The sequence below is a fragment of the Homalodisca vitripennis genome, chromosome 8 (assembly GCF_021130785.1).
Source record: "Homalodisca vitripennis isolate AUS2020 chromosome 8, UT_GWSS_2.1, whole genome shotgun sequence".
Lineage (NCBI taxonomy): Eukaryota > Metazoa > Arthropoda > Insecta > Hemiptera > Cicadellidae > Homalodisca > Homalodisca vitripennis.
In genome coordinates this window covers 125,423,217-125,443,500 of record NC_060214.1, presented here as the reverse complement: position 1 = coordinate 125,443,500, position 20,284 = coordinate 125,423,217, and the positions used below count along the sequence as shown (strand labels likewise).

Below are 20,284 nucleotides of genomic sequence, written 5' to 3'. Positions count from 1 at the left end.
TAATTAATAAAGTAAAACAGTGATTGGCTATATAAGTTAAACGACGTTATTATCCCATGCACTATTTTTATTATTGATTCTATTATTTTATTTTTTTATTATTTGGAGGTTAAGTGGTAGAGAGGACTTTTAAGTCCGAACATCGCCTCTGTAAATAAAGACATTTTTCATTTCATTTATTATGTAAAACTAAACATGTCATGGAGAAGATTTATCTGATGTCCCATCCCCAATGTACACTTGCAGCTATATTAGATTTTTAAAGTTCCCCACCTAACAAGGATTTTCGAAAAGACTATTTTTACATGACATAGTTCATGTCCCTGGACTCCATCCCCTGCTTCGTTGGACCTCTTCGAGGAAAATTCTGCATGTTTCCAATATCCAAAAAACGTTAAATATTCAAGCTTAATTTTATCTTAAGTTACAACAATGCTCTTCTGTACTGTATCGACTTTAGTTTGTCATATTTTTAATTTAAGTATTTTCTGCACAATACTATGAATAAATTTATAATTGTGGTACAGTTTAAAAATACAGGTACAAAAGATTTTCAAGTCTGCAGAGATCACGTGACAAAATATGCCGAGAAAAACAGATACGCGCCAATTAATAAAGGGGAATGAGAGCGGAGACCATCCCGGAGACAAATTCGGGAAGGGTTGTGCCGCCTTGGACAAGTTGTAAGACGACAATTATGACACTAAGCCACCTGCCCTACGTGACACATTGGTACACATAAATCTCAACTTGTAACACTGGACATTCCTGGGGCGATTAACCAACTTGGGCACTACATCAGCCGATAAACCGTCCGTAGGCCACATTTGTCAGGGAGATTACTGGACGGTGTATTTCATATCGGTTGTCACTAATTATATACAGCACTCGCTAAGTAACATTTAAAACAAAGTTGGAGTACAGGCTTCTCTGAGATTGCACGCAAACCTTAAGTGTTACTATGTCGCAGATTAAAGTGCCATATTATTTTACTCAGTCCATTGTGGTTTCCCATAAAACATGTATGGTTTCCACAATGTAATAATGGTCTGGCATGTACCAGATCAAGCCTAATTTCACCTATGTAAACATTTAGGTCCATACAAAATTTGAATTTTATGGATCAGTTCGTGCTCAAGATGTCGTGCGGAAAGATAGACAGAAATGGAATTTATTGAGCCCCTCAAGTAATACATTTCGCTGACGCTCAGCCAATGATTTTCGTGTTATAGGTTTTTGTTAATGTTAGAAAAGGAAATAATCTCTACAATTCTAGAACTAGAATAATTTTTTTTGGTACCAAAACATTTAAAAACAAGGTTAAACACAAGTGTTGCTGTGTAGCGGGTACAGCGGTTATCGGGAGAATATCTAATCGAGACAACCAACGTCGAAAGTCGCTGTTGCTTGGATGGGTGACCGCTGAGCGATCCTGTTCTTAAAAGCATCCCGCCTGCCTGGGCATTGGTGGCGGTTCGGAAGAATCCCTTCAAGTCTCCAGGTGAAGTACGAGAGAGGTCTTATAAGCAATAAATTTGACTGGTAAAATAAGAATTACTTATTAATTTACCTTTTTACAAATGTTAAAAAAACATGTGGCGATGAGCTTGAGCAAATCATAGTTAACAACAGAACAATGTCTCACCGTCTTCAAGTGGGAAAAGGATTATTTGTAATAATTTCAGTTTCATGGATTCTCTTTAAAAAGGCATTAAATATCTTTGAACACGAAACAATCTTAAGGATTTGTCAGAAATCAGTCACTTTTTTGCAAAATATTAGCAACACAGCTGGTATCTAGCTAAATAAATTCGTCATATTTCAAACAAGCTGTTTCACTTGTTTCTCACTGTAATAAAAGTTGCAGTATAGTTTAGACTTTTAGACATTGTTAAACTGTAAGTCAATAAAAACATTTTTTATCAAAACACAATGCAAAAAGAGCAATTTACAGCACTAAATATATATACAGTATATATATATATACTTTTTGTGATTCAATGTTTATTGAAATATATATATATATATATATATATATATATATATATTGTATTTTTTTAACTATAGATCATCTGTCACATAATTCCGAAATATCTTCTTTCAAAATTATTTTTGTTAATAATTTTATTTAGAATATTGTTTGATGATCGATCATTTGCCAGATAAAAGTATTGTATCATTTGATAATTTTGAAATAATTTAGATTAACTACTAAGTTATATTATATGAAAGATTGTAGATATCTTGAACTGCAATGCCATGATAAATAGATACTTTCATAAGAGCAAGCCCACAAACTGTTTCTCATTCTGTACAATAGCTAGAGGATATTACAGTCCCAGACAACGTATAATCGTTACTTGCACTTCAGTAAATGTAGCCGTTCATGTCATTGCTATTTAAAACGAATTTAAAGGAGGCTGTCTGAATTTTTTGGAGTCTATGAAAGAAAACCTGTTTAAAGAAAGTTTATAATTATGTAGAAAGAAGCTGAACATGTATATGTAGAAACTGAACATGTATGTGTAGAAGCTGAAGATTTACATATAAAAGCTGAACATTTATATGACCCGAATATTTTGGTGCTGAAGGCTATTCCGTTTTTTTTTTTATACTTTTCCTTAATTAATACGAGGTCTTCTAAGTTAAATACGTTAATATAGTAATCGTAGGAAAAACTGCGGTATTAATTCCAAGCATATTTTATTCGCTTTCTTATAATCGATCTCACAGTTGGTTAAAAAGTCGACGCTGAAGTGAGAAGAGCAATTACACTTGCTAAGAGTGGCTGTCCAAGGGGAATCACTTGGGCTTGTCATTATCTGGTTGATTACAGGCCTAACTCTCTTGGCCTGGTATTAATTTGAGGTCCGTCTGGAGAATTACTGAGCGCATCTTCCGCCACTTTGATCCGTCCGAATATCTGAGCCCACATTAATAATATGGAGCTGACGCACTTAGTTCGCTGCTCGATATGTCAAACTAAGTTAGTCGGGGATTTCGACTCTGCAGCCGCACATGGGGGCCTTCAGTGAGCCGATTGGCGAATATACACTCTAAGTATTATGGGATGAAACTTAATTATATTCATCTCGAGGATAAGTACTTTTAAAACTGTCGTTTTCTTCTGCAGAGCTTTCTCTAAATCCCTATAAATTTCAAGAACACTGGAAAACTGATAAAAATGTGTTGCCTGAGGAACTACCGGAACTAGAGGCTTCGAAAGTTTGTACTAAATGGACGAAAAACGTAGGGTTGGATACAGCTGAGGTCGTGTAATAAATACTCGATTTACAAAGTTTAATTATATGTTTAACTATGGAAAATAAACATAAAAGCGCCACTTATAGATGTTAAAACTAAAATAATGTATTGCCACGTTGCTACCAAATATAGTGATAATGAACTAAATGATAATATGGGGGGGCCTAATGGTTCCTATATCCTATGGGAGTTTTGCATACGTTCGTAATAATTATTAAGACTGACATAATAGTTTTAATAATTATTTTTAAGAGCGCGGGCGCCAGCATATTGGCTTGACATTGCAGCTGTAGACGGAAAAAGAGAATATTAGTAAACTAGAAGTCTAAAACATGAATGCTAGAAGCAATCGAAGTTGGAATTAGAGACTCGAAGTTGGAGAAGTCGCGGACATGGCGCGAGAGGTGTTTTACGACAGCAAGATGGGCAGCTACAAAATTCACGAGAGAAAAAAAATAATACTCGTGCCAGTTAGGTTATTAATCCGCCAAGAATTTAGTTCCAAGAACATCGGATTTAACTTGTATTAACCAGTAACGAGTAACAGGGTTGCGAAAATGTGTACTATATAAAATACAAATAAATAACGGTACAAAGTTTAAAATACAAATACTGTTACAGATGATAATTAATATATTAAAATATTAGTAATGTTCCTCTCAATTAAATTCCACTTTCCGCTTAGCGCAGCGTCTGAAACCGATGCAAAGAGATCATTTTGGGCCTCTTCGTCGCCGACTTTTTGGATCTCTCTTCCATCTCTCTGAATGGCGAAACGAACTCTTTGCATCGTCTCAACATCAGAGTCACCTAGACTACAATAAAAGTTATTCTAGATGAAGAGGTGTTAATCGAGAAGCCTTCTTCTGTCAAAAGGCAACTAAGATGGGTTTTACAACAGTCTTTAAATTTATAGTAAAATTTAGATAGTAACTATGTCTTTTATATGCAATGCTACATATTTTCTAAACTCTACTGTTATAAGTATATTTATACTACAAATTTAGTTTTATATTTGGATATTCTTTTATTTTCTGTACAATGGCGGATGAAGAAAAGGTTAAAACAAGAAGTGTTGTTACTATCAAGCTTACTATATGCTTTCACACTATAAATGTAAACAAATTAAAATAATGATTAAATTAATTAAACTTATGGTTATGGTGCCTTAAAACAACGATTACACAGAATAGTTATTACATTTAACAGGCTTTTTCAATCTACATTAATACATCACAACTTCAGAGACATAGATGGGAGTTTTTGTTACTTTAGAGACCAGTGGAGCGTAGCACAAGGGATTTTCTAAATAATGATAAGCTCTATATCGTAACCAGGGATTCTACTAATATCCATGTAAGATTTCAGTACAATCGGTTGAATATTTTACATGTGAAAGCGTCACTTTTGCAATTACAATATTTTTAGGATGTCTTAAGGACATAAATTTGAAGCCAATATAAGCTGCAATTGAAGTATCTCTACTTGATATTGACATTTTAGCTTTTTAAATTTAGAATTCCTTTTTGGTCCAAATATGGTTGATTTGTGTATTAGGCAATAACAAGATTGTCGTTTTTTAATTAATGAGTATCGTACATAAGAGGCTCAGCATTAATGAACAAATTTGCTTCACTTCGTTTTTAGGATCTTGAGAACAAGTTGAGGTCTTGAATTAAAATTTGACGTGAAACTTATTTTCTACAAAGGCTAAATATGGTTTTATAACAGTGTTTGTTCGGCCATAGTGTTTCTGAGCGTTAGTGAAGCCTATAACTAAGGGGGTTATCCCGATAACAAATTAAGCTATAGACTTCTATTTCTGCATAGATAAAACAGGGTTTGGTGATGGTACATATACCTTCCATGGAATTGGCTGAGCGTTAACTAAGTCTATAACTTGTCGGAAACATCAAAGAGACTTTGTGTTTCCGCCTGTGCGGCAGTAGCGTATACAGAAGATTATTTCAGGGGGGCAGACACACTAACTGATTTAGTAAGTCTAAAATACCTTTAAAATAGAGACAAGGGATCCATCCTCCAGGAAGTTAATATAATAAAATAATCCTCCATTATAAAATAAATGTATTCTAGCTTGAAATACTACTGTGTGCAACTTGAATGTTTGTCTTTAAAAATTTGGAGGGGGGGCCATACAAATAGGGGGGGCTTTTGATTGATACATTCTGTCGGTTAATCGATATAAGGCATGTCGAGTTTCTATTTAATAAATAAAAATCTTTATAGTTTTACCTTAATTTATAGTCTAGTGATGCCAAACTCAATGTTTTCTATTACTTAAATTTAGAAATTCAGGCTCACTTAGAAAATAATCAATGTAATTACTGAAACTTATCAGTGTAAAATATCAGTAAATAGAACGCTGATGTCAAGTCTAATAATTTGCTAGTTACTTTCTCCAAAAAACAAAAAGTGGAAACAGTAAATTTAACATTTATTGATAAAATTAAGTATGTATATATATATATATATATATATATATATATATATATATATATATTATATACACAATAACGGACTCATCCGACAAGTGATAGTAACGAGTTCGAGTCCCGGCGGAGTAAATTTTGTGATTCAATGTTCATTGAAATTAAATTAGGATATTGCAATTTATATACATATGTGGATTGTTTTGTTATATAGTTGTGTTCGTAAATATACATATATATATATATATATATATATATATATATATATATATTACATGTTTTAGCTGAAAGTCAAGAAATCTGAAAAGCTGTCATTTTCTGAAGAAGGCGAAACTACAACATTTTTCTATATACATCCCAAAAATTTAGGCTATTACAAAATTTTTATCAAACATTTTTACTTCATCCATATATTTTTATATGATTTATGCCTAAATAGATACTTTGGTTTATAATAGATTTTAACCTAAAATAGGTTACAACTAAAAAGTTTTTATTTTTTATCAAATTTTGGAAATATTAATATTGGCAATATTAGGTCAGTATTAAATATCATTATATACCGAATAGTAAGTAGGAAAATTGTAAATACAACAAAATGTCCCTATCGGTGGCGCGATCTGGCAGCAACACTTGTGAGTAGTTCATATTCAAAATAGCTAGTATACCAAATATTGTTCATAGGCAATTAGAGCCTAGAAAGATAGTCGGTGACAACAAAATGTCCCTATCGGTGGCGAGATCTGGCAGCAACACTTGTGAGTAGTACATATTCAAAATAGCTAGAATTGTATACCAAATATTGTTCATAGGCAATTAGAGCCTAGAAAGATAGTCGGTGACAACAAAATGTCCCTATCGGTGGCGAGATCTGGCAGCAACACTTGTGAGTAGTACATATTCAAAATAGCTAGAATTGTATACCAAATATTGTTCATAGGCAATTAGAGCCTAGAAAGATAGTCGGTGACAACAAAATGTCCCTATCGGTGGCGCGATCTGGCAGCAACACTTGTGAGTAGTTCATATTCAAAATAGCTAGAATTGTATACCAAGATATTGTTCATAGGCAATTAGAGCCTAGAAAGATAGTCGGTGACAACAAAATGTCCCTATCGGTGGCGCGATCTGGCAGCAACACTTGTGAGTAGTACATATTCAAAATAGCTAGAATTGTATACCAAGATATTGTTCATAGGCAATTAGAGCCTAGAAAGATAGTCGGTGACAACAAAATGTCCCTATCGGTGGCGCGATCTGGCAGCAACACTTGTGAGTAGTTCATATTCAAAATAGCTAGAATTGTATACCAAGATATTGTTCATAGGCAATTAGAGCCTAGAAAGATAGTCGGTGACAACAAAATGTCCCTATCGGTGGCGCGATCTGGCAGCAACACTTGTGAGTAGTTCATATTCAAAATAGCTAGAATTGTATACCAAGATATTGTTCATAGGCAATTAGAGCCTAGAAAGATAGTCGGTGACAACAAAATGTCCCTATCGGTGGCGCGATCTGGCAGCAACACTTGTGAGTAGTACATATTCAAAATAGCTAGAATTGTATACCAAATATTGTTCATAGGCAATTAGAGCCTAGAAAGATAGTCGGTGACAACAAAATGTCCCTATCGGTGGCGCGATCTGGCAGCAACACTTGTGAGTAGTACATATTCAAAATAGCTAGAATTGTATACAAATATTGTTCATAGGCAATTAGAGCCTAGAAAGATAGTCGGTGACAACAAAATGTCCCTATCGGTGGCGCGATCTGGCAGCAACACTTGTGAGTAGTACATATTCAAAATAGCTAGAATTGTATACAAGATATTGTTCATAGGCAATTAGAGCCTAGAAAGATAGTCGGTGACAACAAAATGTCCCTATCGGTGGCGCGATCTGGCAGCAACACTTGTGAGTAGTACATATTCAAAATAGCTAGAATTGTATACCAAGATATTGTTCATAGGCAATTAGAGCCTAGAAAGATAGTCGGTGACAACAAAATGTCCCTATCGGTGGCGCGATCTGGCAGCAACACTTGTGAGTAGTACATATTCAAAATAGCTAGAATTGTATACAAGATATTGTTCATAGGCAATTAGAGCCTAGAAAGATAGTCGGTGACAACAAAATGTCCCTATCGGTGGCGAGATCTGGCAGCAACACTTGTGAGTAGTACATATTCAAAATAGCTAGAATTGTATACCAAATATTGTTCATAGGCAATTAGAGCCTAGAAACATAGTCGGTGACAACAAAATGTCCCTATCGGTGGCGCGATCTGGCAGCAACACTTGTGAGTAGTACATATTCAAAATAGCTAGAATTGTATACCAAATATTGTTCATAGGCAATTAGAGCCTAGAAAGATAGTCGGTGACAACAAAATGTCCCTATCGGTGGCGAGATCTGGCAGCAACACTTGTGAGTAGTACATATTCAAAATAGCTAGAATTGTATACCAAATATTGTTCATAGGCAATTAGAGCCTAGAAACATAGTCGGTGACAACAAAATGTCCCTATCGGTGGCGCGATCTGGCAGCAACACTTGTGAGTAGTACATATTCAAAATAGCTAGAATTGTATACCAAATATTGTTCATAGGCAATTAGAGCCTAGAAACATAGTCGGTGACAACAAAATGTCCCTATCGGTGGCGCGATCTGGCAGCAACACTTGTGAGTAGTACATATTCAAAATAGCTAGAATTGTATACAAGATATTGTTCATAGGCAATTAGAGCCTAGAAAGATAGTCGGTGACAACAAAATGTCCCTATCGGTGGCGAGATCTGGCAGCAACACTTGTGAGTAGTACATATTCAAAATAGCTAGAATTGTATACCAAATATTGTTCATAGGCAATTAGAGCCTAGAAAGATAGTCGGTGACAACAAAATGTCCCTATCGGTGGCGAGATCTGGCAGCAACACTTGTGAGTAGTACATATTCAAAATAGCTAGAATTGTATACCAAATATTGTTCATAGGCAATTAGAGCCTAGAAAGATAGTCGGTGACAACAAAATGTCCCTATCGGTGGCGAGATCTGGCAGCAACACTTGTGAGTAGTACATATTCAAAATAGCTAGAATTGTATACCAAATATTGTTCATAGGCAATTAGAGCCTAGAAACATAGTCGGTGACAACAAAATGTCCCTATCGGTGGCGCGATCTGGCAGCAACACTTGTGAGTAGTACATATTCAAAATAGCTAGAATTGTATACCAAATATTGTTCATAGGCAATTAGAGCCTAGAAACATAGTCGGTGACAAGAAATCCCAATAAAGAAAATTCAACCTGTTCTGTATTCACACTTGAAAAATACAATAATCAATAAATTACCATAATTATTGTCCATGTACGATAGTCAATTTAATGTGTAAATTAAATTATCTACTGCTTGAAGTATAGGAGCTGACAACTTATTTATACTGAATAAGTAAACAACCTGGGTTTTTATAAATATAGATATTTTTCCTAAGAAATAAACGGACCGTTAGCCGTTGCTTTGGTAAAGGTTAAAAAATGGGAGATCGTCGAAAAGCTTAAAAATATTAAATGATGACTGTTACTGATTATATTTGTTTTAGCTTGATATAACAAAAGTAGTTATAGGCTAACATTTAGATAACACTAGACAACTAGTTAAATCCCCTTGAGGTTACCATTACAAGGGACTGACGCTGATCCAACATTTATTTACATGTGCTATGGTTTGTTTTATTTGTTAAGCAAAAAATACAATTTGATAAAAGACTAACATGTTATATTGTTAACCCTTTTATATCCTTCCATATCCCCCTCCATCGACATTAGCGCGACACGATCGATTTCCTTCTTAGTGATAATTCTCCTATCGATCTGAAGAAAAAGCAGGTTACTTGCTTACGTAACACAAATCTGCTATCGGTTCCTGGAATATTGGATTTTATAGTTTAGGATGTATTCAATTATAAAAGTCTGTAGCACTACATTAGCCAACTAAATATACATAAATATACTCAGCACATTAAATGACAAAAGGTCATCCCAGAAAACAGTTAAACAGGGGTATCCAACTTTACCCATGATAAACAAGACTAGTGGCTGTATTTATTAAATTTCTACTCTCCGATAAGGTTTTCGAACATTGTTTAGCATTCATACACACACTTTAAACATTTTATAGCCTCTATACCATAAGCAAATGAAGTAAATGAGCTGCGAAATGAAATGTAATTAAAGATTTTACAAAATACATTTTTGCTTACACTGTGAAAATATGTAATTTTAGTACTCATAATTAGAACACATTTTCAAGAAGCCTATAAAGTGTACAATTTGAACGATGTTTAAAGTTGAAATCTATGACGGTTTTTATATCAGACTGTTTGATATTTTTTTGATTAAGGCATAACACGCAAGAACTTAGTGGTTTGGACCGCAATTTCGTTTGGAAATATAACAATTAATTATGGTCTTGTAACATTTGCCTATTGTTCAGTTACATTCTTGTTTGTGGTACCCAGACTAAATCAAAATTTGATTGTTTTCTCTATAAGCAATAAAAATACTACTTCAGATAAAGAATACACAGTTTACACTTATGTATTACAGTTGTTTAAATCATTCTGTGTATTCTGGCATTGCCATCAGTATTATAACTGAATGGAGGACAATGCTTATTAATTAAGAATTTACAAAACAAATAATGTTTTATGTACTAATATAAATTTTTATGTTTATTCATTATGATTATATGTGATTTTTTAAGATTTCCAAATTATTATAGTTTAAAGTTTTTATATGACTAAAGAATTTATTACTAATTAATTATAGCTACAGTATTGTTTCAATTTTTAACTTCGCGGACCGAGAAGTACAGTGTATGCGCTCTGTAGGAATTCATGGGAACTATCTATGGAGTTTCCAACTCGCTGTCACAGAGCGCAGCACTAGACGACAGCCTTGCAGCGCCCCTAGCGGCAAGACGCGGAACCACCTGAGTTGACACTGTTATTCACTAAAGCTACAAGTTGCCTCTAAGCGAATCAACTTGAGAGGAAAATCGTTATGAAAGTCAACTAAAGACGAGCGCAGGTCCTGATTTACACTGTAAACAGCTACTTTTCTTATTCGAGTATGTTTGAGTTGCAAATGAGAGCTCAGATCGCTTCGCTCTAATTATGTCTTGTTGAAATTATTGCAAGATACGCGATATGTGATGTTTATTTGAAATAAATGTCGCAAACTAATAATCACCTGAAATTATTGAGACATTAGAACATTGTAGAAATTACATCGGATCTTTTTGTGTTGCATTGATTGATAACAAAACAAAACTTGTTAATTAATATTTTAGAGAAACATTTACAGTTATACTGAAAATGAAAAATCAAAGGTCGTAACGATAAATTTGGAATGTTCCTTACAACAATGATATCTAAAGTATTTGTAAAGATTTGATCTTTAAAAATTTGAAAAATACCTAATTAATTATTAAACGTCATAACATTTTCCTTGTTTTATTTGAAATACCAAAGGTATCAGTTAGAACTAGTAAACCAGTGAAATTGAATAAATTACAATAGACAAATTCTTTATACCTGATGTGAATTGAAGAAAATGAGGATGTGTTAATTCAAAAATAGATTTTTGAAAATAATATATACCCATATTTTCCTGTGATATTCCAAAACCATTATGAAAAACGTCAATAGCTAATGTAATATTGAGTTTCAAAAGAACAGAGCAAACTTAAATTTAGTCAGAAGTTCTGATAAACATAAACTAGAGACAGGGCCAACTCAGCTTTGGCGGGGCCCGGAAAAGATACTCGGCCGGGCCCTGTCAAGTCCCCCCAACGCCGTCCGTCATCACAGTCCCTTAAACAGACGTCTGGCGGGGCCCCGGTAAAATTGTCCGAATAAACCTGACCTGAGTATGGACCTGACTAGATACTATACTATGCAATGTGTATTAGCTTCTTAGAGGAGAGTATTAGACTATTTATATATTATTAGAAAATGTAACACTTGCTTACGTAGCATAGCTAAAATCTGTACCATATACATGCTTTGGTTTAGTACCTTTGACTATAGATAGCTCGCCAGTAAATACATTATTACAAGAAAAACATTATCAAATTATCAGGAAAAATACTTGTTGTACAATATAAGATTTAATTACCCTCTACAACTGCATAAATCCCAGGATTCGGCTCTGTAACACTAAGCTACGGTTCGTCTACAATGTAAAGCAAGACCTTAATTATTATACGCCCGGTTTTAGAGGTTGAATATGTTACTACTTATATGTTATCGAAATGGTTTCGTATTTTTTGCCCAAAAGGAGTATTGTTTTCCGGCGTATTGCACCATAACTTACCGACAGCTTTTCCGACTTGGATCTACTATAGCTGGTTGGATTCCTCGTTTCATCGAAAATGTCATAGGCAATATGTTACAGGAAGTGCACTTCAGGTTTTACCGGAAGTGGATATAAGAAATGAATGGCTCATTGCACTTTCTCATAATACCTTGCCAATGATGTCTTGATGAACCGTATACGTGCAACATGCCATATATCATATGAAGTCACATTTAAAAATGTGTGATAATTATGTGAAGATAACGCCCCAGGGTTCACATTAAGATGTCTTTTTTTCGAAAATTATTTATTTATCAGTCTTAATTTTGTCCCCTTCAAAGTAATCCCCAATAGACATTATACACTTGTGCTAACATCTCTTCCAATCCTGGAAGGACTTCAAAAAGTCGTTTTTTTGTATCTTGTTCCGCTCCTCCTTCGATGCCGTCTCTATCTCGTCAATCGTGGCGTAGGTCGTCCTTTCATGGGCCTCTTTAGTTTCGGGAACAAGAAAAAGTCACAGGGGGCCAGATCTGGGGAATACGGTGGCTGCGGCATCATGATGTTTTTGGCGGATTGCTTCGCTCAAATTGCGCCATAAATTGCTGATAAAATTTGAACTCTTTATTCATCACGTCCCTGCAATCAAAAAACACTGTTAACAAAACTTTCACATTGCACCAAACTTGACGCGCTTTTTCCGGTCTTGGCTCGTGCGGTAGCTTCCATACGGATAATATTTCCTACGTCATAACCATAAACTCATGATTCATCACATGTTATGACCCCCTGGAGAAAATATTCGTCATCGCGGACAGTCCAACAGTTCATTAAAAATGCTAATGCGCTGTTATTTCTGGTGAAATGGAGCATTCTTTTGTACAAATTTCGCGACAACCCGTCTCGTGCCCAAAACGAAAGACACGAGCCAATCGATATTTCCAGGTCCTCGGGAACTTCTCTAATGGTGATTAGACAGTTGGCCAATACTATTTTCTTCACTTCATCAATGTTTTCGTCTGTTCAGAGCGTCCGACACACTGTTTGTAGTTTACATCTTCTCGAGCTTTTCAGAAGGTTTTTTACCACCGTTAAACGTTGCTTCGGCCCAAGGCAACTTCTCTAATGGTGATTAGACAGTTGGCCAATACTATTTTCTTCACTTCATCAATGTTTTCGTCTGTTCAGAGCGTCCGACACGCTGTTTGTAGTTTACATCTTCTCGAGCTTTTCAGAAGGTTTTTTACCACCGATAAACGTTGCTTCGGCCCAAGGCAACTTCTCTAATGGTGATTAGACAGTTGGCCAATACTATTTTCTTCACTTCATCAATGTTTTCGTCTGTTCAGAGCGTCCGACACGCTGTTTGTAGTTTACATCTTCTCGAGCTTTTCAGAAGGTTTTTTTACCACCGATAAACGTTGCTTCGGCCCAAGGCAACTTCTCTAATGGTGATTAGACAGTTGGCCAATACTATTTTCTTCACTTCATCAATGTTTTCGTCTGTTCAGAGCGTCCGACACGCTGTTTGTAGTTTACATCTTCTCGAGCTTTTCAGAAGGTTTTTTACCACCGATAAACGTTGCTTCGGCCCAAGGCAACTTCTCTAATGGTGATTAGACAGTTGGCCAATACTATTTTCTTCACTTCATCAATGTTTTCGTCTGTTCAGAGCGTCCGACACGCTGTTTGTAGTTTACATCTTCTCGAGCTTTTCAGAAGGTTTTTTACCACCGATAAACGTTGCTTCGGCCCAAGGCAACTTCTCTAATGGTGATTAGACAGTTGGCCAATACTATTTTCTTCACTTCATCAATGTTTTCGTCTGTTCAGAGCGTCCGGCACACTGTTTGTAGTTTACATCTTCTCGAGCTTTTCAGAAGGTTTTTTACCACCGTTAAACGTTGCTTCGGCCCAAGGCAACTTCTCTAATGGTGATTAGACAGTTGGCCAATACTATTTTCTTCACTTCATCAATGTTTTCGTCTGTTCAGAGCGTCCGACACGCTGTTTGTAGTTTACATCTTCTCGAGCTTTTCAGAAGGTTTTTTACCACCGTTAAACGTTGCTTCGGCCCAAGGCAACTTCTCTATAAGCCACAGTCAACATTCGGAATGCGTGCGCGCACTTAAAGTTCGTTGTCAACACAAAATTCGATTTAGATTCTTTGATCCATTTTTTCGAAAAGGCACAAATCGAAGACGAGCCATGACACTTTCAAGCAAATCAGCTTTCAACAATTAACTACTGCTATCCTGCATACGGAAATAGTATTAAAAAGGAGGACACTAGCAGAATTCAAAGGCTGCAAAATTTTGCTATAAGATTTATCTTCAGCCTCATATCATCGCAATGCAGGACGTGAGCAGAATGATGACCTGCTGCATGGTCCACAAGGCACTAACAACCGGGGAGCCCGAGTATCTTAGCGAGAGACTCCTTCGTCGGGAGGATGTGTCTGAGCGGAGCACACGGCAACGTAGATTGCTCCACGTCCCTCAAGTACGTCTTGAGGTTGGGCGAAAGGGTTTTGACTATTTAGGTCCGACCATGTTCAACGGTCTTCCTGTTAACCTCAAACAAATTAGATCTGTTCCTAATTTCAAACTTAAACTTAAGGAACATTTTAGCCATAGGTAGTTAGCCATAGGATTGTTTGTGTAAAGCTTTATGTCGTGTTGTGATATTTAAGTATTAATTTATTGTGTATTTGTATATTTATGAATTTATTGACCTGAGTTGATTTGAAAAACAATTTGTAAAATTGAAATACGCTCGTGTAATAAAGGCATTTTTATTTATTTATTATTCAAAATTACCAAAATTTTTGGCATATATCACCGACATGTGTACCAACATAACGCCACAAAAAACTAAAAAACGAATATACTTAACCCGCCGAAATTAAAAAGCTTTATTTTTTTATCGGACCTAGTATGACACATATGCAAACATTATCGCGGATCTTCTCAGTTGATTATACGTCAATTATGGTCGAAGTTTCCTTGTTCAGTACTCGACGTTATAAAAGTGCAATGTCACCCTTGTTTCTCAACCAATTATCTGAAATATGGCATCGTGGGATTATAATTAAATTATCTAACTAAAATTTAATAACTGTAACTTTCTTATCACGTGTAATTTAAGACAAAAAAAAACAAATGGCATGTAAAAATTTTGTTTCTGTAATTAGGTATTTAGGTTATACAGATATATAATAAACGTAAGCCGCTTTCAAATTTAAAATAGTTAAGTGAAAAAAACTAAATGGCGGGTGTTGGAGTAACTATTAAGTTTCGGAAATTTTAATATATTTCAGTTTGTCTCTGGTTCATGATTAATACCTCAAAATGTTGGTAGAGACTTTTGGGACATCTTGCATAATAATATTTTCATTTTAAAAAGATTTATGCTGAAGTACTAAAATTTGGTGCTTATTTTGTAAGTCCTTTTAAGTATAATAAAAAAATTAAGATGTAAGGTTGCTACGTACACACAAAAAACAATTAAAAATGCAATATAATTAAAACACCAATAAAACTAAAATGTGGGTGCATTATCACGTTTTAAAAATATTAGTTGTGTTTTAGAATTCCTAACTCTTAATTATATTTCGAATTATAACAAGATAATCAAATTACATCACTCTGTCATATTATAATTAATTAACAATTATGTTTGAGGATAAAAAATTCAGATTTGTCACAAAATAGTTGAGAACTTCAGGAGACTTCAGTGTTCAAACAATATTTATTAAATATATTGTTCCAGCGTTTGAAACTTTAAACAAACAATACAGTAACTTTATTGTAAGTCTAACCCGATCCAGGTATATACGATATTTATTATAGTGTCTAAGAGATAAATCAGAAGTTTGTTTTGTAAAACATATTTTTCTCTCCGTAAAGAAAACAAATAAGAACAATAAGAACGTTTTATAAAATTCATAAATCCATATCACGGTCTAAAATACATTAAGGTGTTAAATTTTATCCATTTTAATTGTGTTACATTTTATCAACTGGAATTTACCTCAGCTTTATCAACCTGTTGTGTTTACTGATTATTTAAAACTGTTTACGTCATTTTCATGTATCGATTAATAAGAAGTGTTGCAAGAAAATTACTACTTTAATTAACTTGTAAGCACACAAAGAGAGGGTCGTTGCAGAATGTTATATTCTGTCAGACAAAATCCCTTTATTTTTCTTTATCTCGACTTAGTAAGAATAGTTGTTACCAGGAAAAAGTTAACAGGTGTAACCATGACAACAAGTCTCTCTCACAATCGGCACGAAAAACTTAGACGCACTTTCTGGTTAAGAAACACTTATCGAGATACATCTTATGTTTATTTGTATCTTGACCCTCATTTTTTGGTTTTATTAGTTTTGATATTTTTATTTCTTTTATCTGGCACATAGTTTGTTGTATACTATAAATATTGTTAATTTTTCACAATTGTCTCTGTGGTTGTTTAGTTGTAATTGTATATCTACAGTCATTATTTAGTGTGCTACTGTTATTTATTTTTATTTTTAGCTTGTTTACCTTTTATTTATGAACTATGCACCCAAGAATATATTACATGCAATGGGTTATGCCGTTGACATAATAAACAATTAAGAGATAAGATAAGACAATTCAAAGTGTCAATAATTTTAAAAATGCCGTATAAGTGTAATAGTTTTATGGCCTTCTGTACTTCCATCGTACAAAAACTACTGAACTGATTGATTGAGTTGAACATTTAATCAAGTTCATTTGAGCATGGAAATATTGTCAGGTCTATTTTTTCACAATTACTATGCTCAACCTCCGGCATGTTCTATTTTGCATGCCAGATGTTCTATTGATTCATCCACCATATAGATAATCATGCCTTTCTATTTTAAAAAACAAAATCAAATTATGTATTACGCAACTTTCTGTATATATTATGTATCACTAGAGTCCGTTCAAGTATACGATAATAGAGACAAATGAACGTTTGTACTGATGGCGAGAGAAAAGAAGAGACCTGGCCCGTGCCGGCGCACAGCTGTGTACTAGTGTGTTGCCGCGCAATAATTTCAGGCGCTTCGCCCCACAGCCAACCCTGCGAATTGTTTATCCTAGCAATGGAACAGTGAAACAATAATGGAATTACGAAACAAGGCGCGGCAACATACTAGTAGTAGCGCCTGCAAATTTCAGATAGGCCAAAATCCAGGTCTCTTCTTTTCTCTCGCCATCAGTATTGTAGGAAAGGTTCGCACTGAAAACCTTCGTGTCAATACTTTCTAGAGATACTGAGTTACTATAAGCCCAAATTAAAAGTAATCCTAAAATATCAAACGGATTATAACCAATAAACCAATCCGAAGTCAGATTTGGTCCGTGGTTTTTAAAAGTTCATCTACATTGAATCAACAATAAACGGCCCAATGCCGATTCCTATTTTGCCGCTACCTTGTTTCTGGTGACGTTTGCTATTACTATTGGACTCGGGCCAGTTTTCCGTGGTTGGACCTGTTGTGAGTTGTATTCTTTAGTTTGGTTTTAATAATAATTAGGGTTTGATTTTTATTAAGATAACGTTTTACAGATAGTGTGCATGGAGTTGACACACAAAACGGTTGTTGTGATTCCTGAGTTGATTTGAATGACTTGTGTGCTCTGGTCAAGTTGTTATCAACCTAGGGAAGAAATCAGAGTACAGATGTCAAAACGTAATTGTGATGATATTTTGTATCAGGAAACACTAGCAAAAATAAAAAAAATCTTTTTCGTTCGTAATTCCAAAGAAAAGCAATAACATACAGTAAGTTTACTCCGACCAGCTTTGTCAAATTTTAAATTTATTAATTTTATTTTATATTGACTTTATTTTCCATTTAAGCTGTTACGGACCAAGGATAGTAAGTTGTAATTATTTAAGTCTTAGTATGGGATATTTCATAATTGCAACAATTCAAATATATTTATTGTAATAAGACAATATCTTAAATGACAGACTGACATTTAATTAAGTACAAAAATACACAAGTATCATATTTAGAAAGACATATGTCCCAAGATAAAGATATGTTGTTAATGATAAAGAATACTTGTGTCAACAAACATGGAAAAACCAGCTATAGACATGCACACTTACCTTTCTAGAGCAGGAAGACGCTGGGGAGTTTGTGAGGTGGGCGTGCGGAGGCGGGGAGTCTCTGCTGGACGGAGGAGTTGTAGGGGACATCTCCAGAAGATGGCGGATGGAGTAACAAGACTGACGGGTTTTACGGCCGGACATCTTCACCTGGACAAATTTTGGCAAACGTGATTCATCTATAAAGACAAAGGTGGGACCAAAGTAAGTGATTATAGGCAGAGCGTTAGGTCTGAAAAAGTTAATTTCTATATGTCTGTCTGTCCGCACGATATCTCGAAAGCGGACTGAACTACAGGTGTGAAATTTTGCATGACGCTTCATTTCTAGTGTAGGGGCAAAACTGTGTTAGATGATGTAACCCTCAAGGGATTTGGCTAAATACTAGTGAATACTTTTATGGATAAATATTAGTCTTATGGATAACAGTGGTAGGAATGAGAAAATAGCAGGATAAAGTATTTTTAAGCAAATTGAGTACAAGCATACGACATTTCAAAATGTGACCAAGAAATTAAGCCCAACTACCACACACGTATGAAATCATATTTTGGTGACTTGGTGAGTAGACTTTAACTATTTACACATTGCTATGAAATCCAAGTAAACATTAAAAAATGTGAATGGCAGGATATTTATAGAAAGATTTCATTTGTAGAATTTAAATGTTGCTTGAAACTTTATTTATACATAGACAAGAATTTGGCTAAACCTCATTGAACCCTATATAAACCAATAAGCCTATAATTGACTGACACAATTTCTCTTTTGTCTGACGTGGGTAGTACAAATTATTTTTCGTCACGGTTATCTGTCCATCTGCGCAGAGGATATATCGAGAGTAAAATTATCTACATACTTGACATTTTGCAGGTAGCCTTTACGAGACACGTGGTGTGGCGTACTGCTACCTTGTAGAAGTAAACAAGGGGCAATGCAGCCTTAAATTTGCACTTGAAGACATTAAATATAATTTAAATGTATATGATTCGTGCAATAAAAATAATCAGTAGCGACCATGCTGAAACAACCCTCCATGTTCTCATGTGACGCGTATCTTGTTATTTTTGACGTAAAATGGTATTAGGACGAGAGGATTTCATTTTATCATTAATTTATTCTACTTAAAGGGTAGTATTAGTAACAATAGCCACTTTCTTCGTTTAAAGTTTGCTATTAATGGGGGATGATTTTAAGGGAAAGTAGGATTTAAATTTTCCACAGTTTAATATATTTTTCGTATATAAGAAGCCAATATTTTTTCAACACTAAATTAAATTTTTGCCTTAAGCTTTATTTTGATATGATAGGTTTCTGAGACCTGAAGAAGAAGGGTAACTTTTAATCCTCGAAACGTAGTGCTATACCTTTTGTAGCTATACGATGACAACAGTCCGAATCCTATTATTCATTCAGTAACGACATTCCATTTTATGTAATAGAATTTATGAATTAAAACATTCCATTCTTACTTTTATTAACTATCCAAATCTAAACCGCCATGATGATTTTGTTAGAGAAAGATACTTATCGGCATCCATTCCCATCTCACTGAAAACGAAGGTTTGTTGGGGATGACGCATGTCTCTAAGCATTCCCGGAATCTGTCGGTTCAGGAGGATTGTCGGTTCAGTACACGTTTTACAGTAATGGCTAAACCGGCCTCCTAAGACTAAGTTACAGATACTGGGGAGTAATCCTCCTTCGAAGATGTCTTTCTGACCGTACCACATTCATAAAATTAAGCCTCCTTAAAGTGTATCAAAGGGGAATTGGCTCGATCACCAACCTGCGCAATTACATAAAATCGTTTTTGTGTTCCACAGACTAAAAAAGGTCAACGATCATTTAAAAAACTGTCTGCAACGAGGAGCGGGCTGAAGGCCAAATTTCAAGCACCGCTCTAATAATAACAAGCTTTTTAAGAACTGACATAAACTTTATTCAATATTGAATAAATTTACGGCAGATTTTTATGTACCACTTATAGTGCATAACCGTTTTAACCCACAATGTCATTGGATTTATTAAACAGGTTTTAGTAAGCCCTCAGTAAGAACTTTAATATCTATCGCTA

General features: G+C 34.8%; 1 protein-coding gene across 1 annotated transcript in view; it reads right to left on the bottom strand.

Moving 5' to 3' along the window:
* Positions 1-20,284, bottom strand: part of LOC124368162 (myelin transcription factor 1-like protein) — a 571,113-nt gene that overhangs the window by 444,741 nt on the left and 106,088 nt on the right. The window contains 1 exon segment of the mRNA XM_046825438.1: positions 18,208-18,357. Coding sequence (XP_046681394.1) covers positions 18,208-18,357 — 150 coding nt within the window.